Genomic DNA, 6,233 nt, shown 5'->3' on the forward strand with positions numbered 1-6,233 from the left:
CACAAGGCTGAGTAAGAGGTGCTTGAGTGAAAGAAGGGGAGGGGGCATCAATGCCTGGGGAAAGTGTCACTAAGAGGGGACTGGCAGGTGGCATGGTGGTTAAGGGCCTTGTACTTCCACATGGCCAACTGCAGTGTGAATCCTGCACCTGGTAACTTGATTTCTCACTTTCCCTCTCTCTCTCTCTCTCTCTCTCTCTCACTTTGTCCCTCTCTTGTCAAATTAAAATATATAAATAAATGAATAAACAAAATAATTTGTAAAAAACAAAAAAGTCACTAATAAGGGACTGGCAAGTGGCGTGGTGGTTAAAGGCCCTGGACTCCCACATGGCTGACCATGGTTTGAGTCCTGGTCCTGGTGGCTTGCGCGCTCTCTCTCTCTCAGTGTCTCTCTCTCTCTGGTTAAAATTGAAAAATAATGATAATAAATAAATATATTTTTAAAAAGTCACGAAGAAGTCACATGAGAGAAGGTGCTGGAAAGCATTCACTGGAGCTGGAAATCTAGAAGGCACAGGAACAAGAGATGGGGCAGGATCCCTGCAGGCCATAGGCTGAAGAGCAAATGAGAAGAGGGGAGCAAGCGCACAGAGAAGTTCTGGCAACTAGTGGGCAGAGAGCGCAGTCTGAGAGCAGAGGTTCTGGGAGAGGCCCAGGGACTCCAGGCAAGCACAGTCTGGGGAAGAACCAGGCAGAGCAGACTGACAGAGAAGTGGGGGAGGCTGAGGGACAGGCCTGGCTTCAACAACATGAGGGATACTACTATCTTTGGGCCAGGAGAGATGAAAACAAGAAAGGCAGATCAGCGAGGCAAAGGAAATGTGGAGATTTTCATGGAGGTTTGGGGTTTCTTCTTTTTTTTTGAGAGAGAGAGACTTTTTGGGGTGGGGAGGACTGTAGGGCACATATGCTTGTCAGAAACACAGAAAGAGGTAGAAAGCGAGAAATCACCCCCTAGGGGAGATGGCCACACTACAATCCCTTCTCCCATTTGCCTCTTGGGATTTGGGGTACACAGGCACATGCGCCAGCATGAGGTTTTTGTTTTTGTTTTCATTTTCTTGAGATTTTTGCTATAGGGCTCGTGCACTCACCAGAGAGAGAGACAGAGGGACAGAAAGCAATAAATGCCTCCAAAGGGAGGATGGCCACACCATAATCCTTTCTCTTCCACTCTCCTCTTAGGACCTTGGGCACGCACACACTCTCTGAGCATGAGTTTAAGCCGCCAGGCTCAAGACTCGAACCACAATAGACAACATGTGACCAGAAACATAACCATTATGTCATCTGCTGGTTTCTGGGGGGTTTGTTTTTAACAAAAACTGAGCCTTTGGATGGATAGAAGGGGTTGGAGGGCAGAGGATGTTCCAAGGAAAATGGGTTTTTGCAGGAGAGTCAAGGCAGGGAGATTCGGAAGAAGCCCGTGGAGAGGAAGGAAGTCCAGGGCAGGGACTGTGACAGACAGGGCTCCCTGCAATGTGACTGCCCAAGAGATCCAGGGCAAGACAGGCAGCAGCTCCTGCCCACCCTGCCCACACTGGACCTGCTGGCCGGGAGATACTCCAGTTGTGAGGCCATTGCTTACCAGGGGCACCAAGAAAGGGCTCAACAACGCAGCAGTGCTGGCAGCATGGTTGGTGTTGTCAGGCCCGATCACTGCTATGACAGTGGGGGAGTAGTGGAGAAAGTTTCCTTGGATCTCTATGTGGTGCGTGTCCAGCCGAGAGAGCACGCTCAGTGTGGCATATACGCTGGCCGACTCTGAGCACACGTCATAAAGTTCGTACCCCAGGGTGACGTTGGGCAGCAGGGCTGTGGAGTTGTTTATCTCCTCGATGCTGAGCCGCATGGCCTGGAAGAGGTGGTAGCCGTGGCCATTGAAGCTGCCAGGCCTGCAGAAAGGACAAGCTGAGAACCAAGAAGGATGGGCTCTCCCGCCCCAACCCTGAAATCCTTTGGCATCTAGAATCCAAAGGAACTTTTGGGGAACAACAGGTGGCATAATGGTTGTGTCCCTGGACTCCCACATACTTGATTGCGGTTCAAATCCTAGACCTAGTAGCTTAAAACTCATGCGGGGAAAGCGGGTGGGAGTGTGGGGAGCAGCAGGTGGTGTGGTGGTTAAGGGTGGTGGACTCCCACATGACTGACCATGGTTTGAGTCTCGGACCTGGAGGCTTGCTTTCTCGCTTTCCTTCTCTCTCTCTTACTCTCTGGTCAAATGAAAAGTAATAAATAAATAAAAGTTAAATAAAATAATATTTTTTAAAGTATTTTTTTGAGAGGAGAGAAATTTTTGCTATAGAGTGCATGCGCTCACCAGAAAGATGGAGAATAAGAGACAGAAAGCAAGAAATCACCCCCCAGGGGGGATGGCCACGCCACAATCCTGTCTCCATTCTCCTCTTGGGATCTTGGGCATGCATGCACATGCGCCTGGTGTGAGTTTAAACCACCAGGTCTGGGACTCGACCTGCAGTCGACATGGGAGTCCAGCGACGTAGCCATTATGCCATATGTTGGTCCCATTTAAGGTCATTTTTTAAAGAATTATTTATTTAATGTTATTAATTTGTTCATTCATTTTAATTTGACCAGAGAGAGAAAGTGAGAAAGCAAGCCACCAGGTCTGGGACTTGAACTGTGATCAGCCATGTGGGAGTGTCCAGCGCCTTAACCACCACGCCACCTGCTGGCCTCAATAAAATAATGATTTTTTTTTTGAGAGCTTTCTGGTATAGGGTGCGTGTGCTGGGTGCGTGTGCTCACCAGAAAGACAGAAAGAGACAGAGAGTCAGAAAGAGAGAAAGCACCCCCCAAGCAGCATGGCCATGATGCAGTCTCTTCTCCTCCACTCTCCTCTTTTCGGCATCTTGAGCACACACACACATGCCCGGCATGAGTTTAAGCCACCGGGTCTGGGACTCAAACCGCGGTTGACTACATGGGAGTCCAGTGACATAGCCATTACGCCATCTGCTGGTCCCCAAGTAATTCTTTTTTTTTTTTTTTTTTTTTGAGAGATTTTCACTGTAGGGCGCGTGCGCTCGCCAGACAGACAGAGAGAGACATAGAGACAGAAAGCGAGAAATCACCCCCCAGGGGGGATGGTCACGCCGCAATCCCTTCTCCTCCATTCTCCTCTCGGGATCTTGGGCACACACGCACACGCGCCCGGCGTGAGCTTTAAGCCACCGGGTCCGGGACACGAACCGCGGTCGACTACGTGGGAGTCCAGCGACATAGCCATTACGCTAACTGCTGGTTCCCCCAAAGTAATTCTTAAAAAACAAAAAATTCATGCCAGGCATGCATGTGTGTGCCCAAGATCCAGAGAAGAGAATGGAGAAGGGATCACAGCGGGACCATCCCTGGGTGGGAGGGGGTGTGATTTCTTGTTTTCTGTCTCTGTCTCTCCAGCAAGCGCATGTGCCCAATAGCAAAAATCTCTTTAAAACAAACAAACAAACAAACAAAACAAAACAAAAAAAGAAACAAAAGAACCTTTGAAGCCTTCCGTCCTGTCCCTACAACCATGACCTCAACATGGCCTCTGAGCACACACACACAGTTCCAATAGGTGTTCACAGGCTCTAAGACAGGTGGAGAACAATTGGAGCAGTGCCACACCTGGAATAGCATCCTCATTGCAAAAGGTTCACCAAGTCCTGTAGCAGAGAAACCCAGCTATATCAGTCAGGGTTCTCCAGAGAAACAATCAGGGCACCACCCTGTGGCATGGTGGTAAAGGCTGCTGGATCTCACATGGCCAACTGTGCAGTTCAAATCCCAGACACTACGGCCTACAAACCACGCTGGGTACATATGCGCACATGCCCAAAATCCTGAGAAGACTGCCATTTCCCCCCCACCCCCGCCCTTCTCTCTGGCAAGCACACATGCCCTGTAACAAAACAAAAAAGAAAAAAAAAAAAGGAAAGGAAAAACAATAGGATGTATATATAGTGAGAGAAATTTATTTTATGGAATTAGCTCACATAATTGTGGGGCTAGCAAGTATGAAATTTGCAGGTGAAGCCAGCAGGTTGCACATGCTGTGAAGAGTCAATGTTGGGGGGAACCAGCAGTTGGGGTAATGGCTATGTTACTGGATTCCCGTGTAGTCGACTGTGGTTTGAGTCTCGGACCTTGTGGCTTAAACTCATGCTGGGTGTGTGTGCAGGTGGGGATTGCAGTGTGGCCATCCCCCCTGGGGGGTGATTTGTTTCCTGTCTCTCTGTCTCTGTCTTTCTGGCGAGCACATGAGCCCTATAGCAAAAACCTTCCCCCCTCAAAAAAAGAGTTGATGTTGGAGTCTTGAGCCTGAAGGCAGAATTTCCTTCTTTTCTGGGGACCTCAGTCTTTTTAATTATGGCCATCAACTGATTGAACGAGGCCCACCCACTATGTAGAAGATTATTTGCTTCACTCAGATTATTGACTGAAATATTAACCAAAATTTAAAAATACCTCCCCTGCAACATCTAGAGTGGTGTCCAACCAAACAACTCCTGGCACCATGACCTGCCTAGCCAAAGCTACAGGTGAGATAAAACAGCATACTTGCTTAACCTTGTTCTGTCTGGGATACTTATGAATGTGTTGAGGGCCTATGTGCCTCATCCCTAATTTAAGAACTGCTGTCTGGAACCCAAGAGGGATATGGTCAGTTCTGCTTGAATTCTAACCTCGTCCATTTTCCAGCCTCTCTACCTGTGAGAAGGTTCTTCCATAGTTCCTATTACTTCTGTCCCAAGTCACTCAGAGGAGGCTTGGTGCCTCCTGCCTGCAAAATCCTTTAGCTATCTGAAGCCTAGAAACTGCCAGAGCTGTCTGCGAAATGTCTAGCCAGAGCTAGCAGACTGATGGGGAAGGGCTGGGGCAGTTTGAGTGTTGTAGCCCAGCGGCAGCACTGGGAAGGTCCTAGCTGAGGAGGGCAGGCAGAGCGGCCCTGCAGTTACAGGTCCCCTCACTTACCTGTCACAGAAGGTCACCTCTGGCCTGAGTCTCACCTGCAGATACTCAGAGTGGAGAGGGAACAGGCCTGCAAGGAGGTAATCCCCAGAGAGGTGGAATTCAGGAGAGGACTCCATGTGGCCGCAGCTGAAAGCCCAGCAGCAGGGCAGGGAGAGCTGCAGTCCCACCAGGAGAACTGCTGGGAGTGACATGCTGCCCACATGCCTGGCATGGCTGAGCAGCACCCTTTGAGGAGGCCAAGCCACTTAAATAGAACAGAGTGCAGCTGCCCGGATGCCTCACAACTTCATGCCCCTGAACGGGGTGGCCCAGCAACCCAGTTGTAGAAACCCAGCTGTTTCCCTTGGCCTTCCGGGCCTGTGGTCTCACTCAGGAACTGGGGAGGGCCAAGGCCAAATGCAAACCAGGTGGCACCCAGTGACCCTCCTCTAGATGGTTGTGGGTTCTGTCCTTGCTGTGGTGTCTGTGGCTTCACCTGGCTCACAAAGGGAGCACTGGCGTTTCTTGGGGGGTTGGGTAGGGGAGGCAGGGACACAACTTCTCTGGGAGCTGGTGAGTGGCAGCGTGGAGGACTGCTATCAGGGAGCTGTGGATTGTAACCCTTTTACCTAGGCCTCAGTTTAGCGAATGAGACAAGGTTTTGGGTTGACACCTCCACAACAACCCCCAGTCCCCAGTTTTCTGACACTGACATTCTGAGCAGAGGAATCACCAGTTTCCCCTTGTTACCATCAGGTTTGCTCCATTCATCCCAAAGACAAATGCATGCAAACCAAAGTTATGCAAATAGACCGGTTTTGTTTAAAATGCCAATCCTGGAGTTTTTTCTAAAGGAAAAAAAATCCCAGGTGGATTTCCGGAATGGGGAGGCTTCAAGGAGTTTCTCTCTCCCCCTGAACCCAGCGGGGATGAGACTTTTGCATAATGTAAATAAGTGCTCTTGGGACCTTGGAGCCCCGCCCCAGGCGGGTAGTCCGGGCGGGGCCCACGGAGCGTCCTGGTGCACTTCCGAGGGGCGCTGGCAGAGGGCGCCGACGCACCCAGGCCGCTCCTTCCGGCGACTCGCTGGGCTGTGGGGCGGAGCGACGCGATGTCGCGAGATTCTCGCGGCCGGACTGTGGGCGCAGCATGGCGGACTCTGTACTGCTGCCCAGGCGGGGTCCGTGGCGCTCCACTTGGCTGCGGGCCCGCAAAGCGCGGTCTCAGCTCATCCTCAGCCGCCGGCCCCGCCGCAGGCTCCGGACCCTACGC

At 51.0% G+C, this 6,233-nt stretch overlaps 2 protein-coding genes across 2 annotated transcripts in view; one reads left to right on the forward strand and one right to left on the reverse strand.

Moving 5' to 3' along the window:
- Nucleotides 1-5,988, reverse strand: part of TAS1R1 (taste 1 receptor member 1) — a 13,151-nt gene extending 7,163 nt beyond the window's left edge. The window contains exons 1-2 of the mRNA XM_006145454.3: nt 4,983-5,988; nt 1,591-1,897 (exon numbers count right to left, since the gene is read on the reverse strand). Coding sequence (XP_006145516.2) covers nt 1,591-1,897; nt 4,983-5,173 — 498 coding nt within the window. The 5' untranslated portion in view covers nt 5,174-5,988. The remainder of the gene's footprint in view (nt 1-1,590; nt 1,898-4,982) is intronic.
- Nucleotides 5,989-6,066: 78 nt separating this feature from the next.
- The window catches only part of NOL9 (nucleolar protein 9), a gene marked incomplete in the record, with an annotated part of 36,089 nt that continues 35,922 nt past the window's right edge, over nt 6,067-6,233 (forward strand). Inside the window, 1 exon segment of the mRNA XM_014586599.2 lies at nt 6,067-6,233. Within this exon segment, the coding sequence (XP_014442085.1) occupies nt 6,111-6,233 (123 nt within the window).

The sequence above is a fragment of the Tupaia chinensis genome, unplaced genomic scaffold, assembly GCF_000334495.1.
Source record: "Tupaia chinensis unplaced genomic scaffold, TupChi_1.0 Scaffold000146_1, whole genome shotgun sequence".
NCBI classification, from domain to species: domain Eukaryota; kingdom Metazoa; phylum Chordata; class Mammalia; order Scandentia; family Tupaiidae; genus Tupaia; species Tupaia belangeri.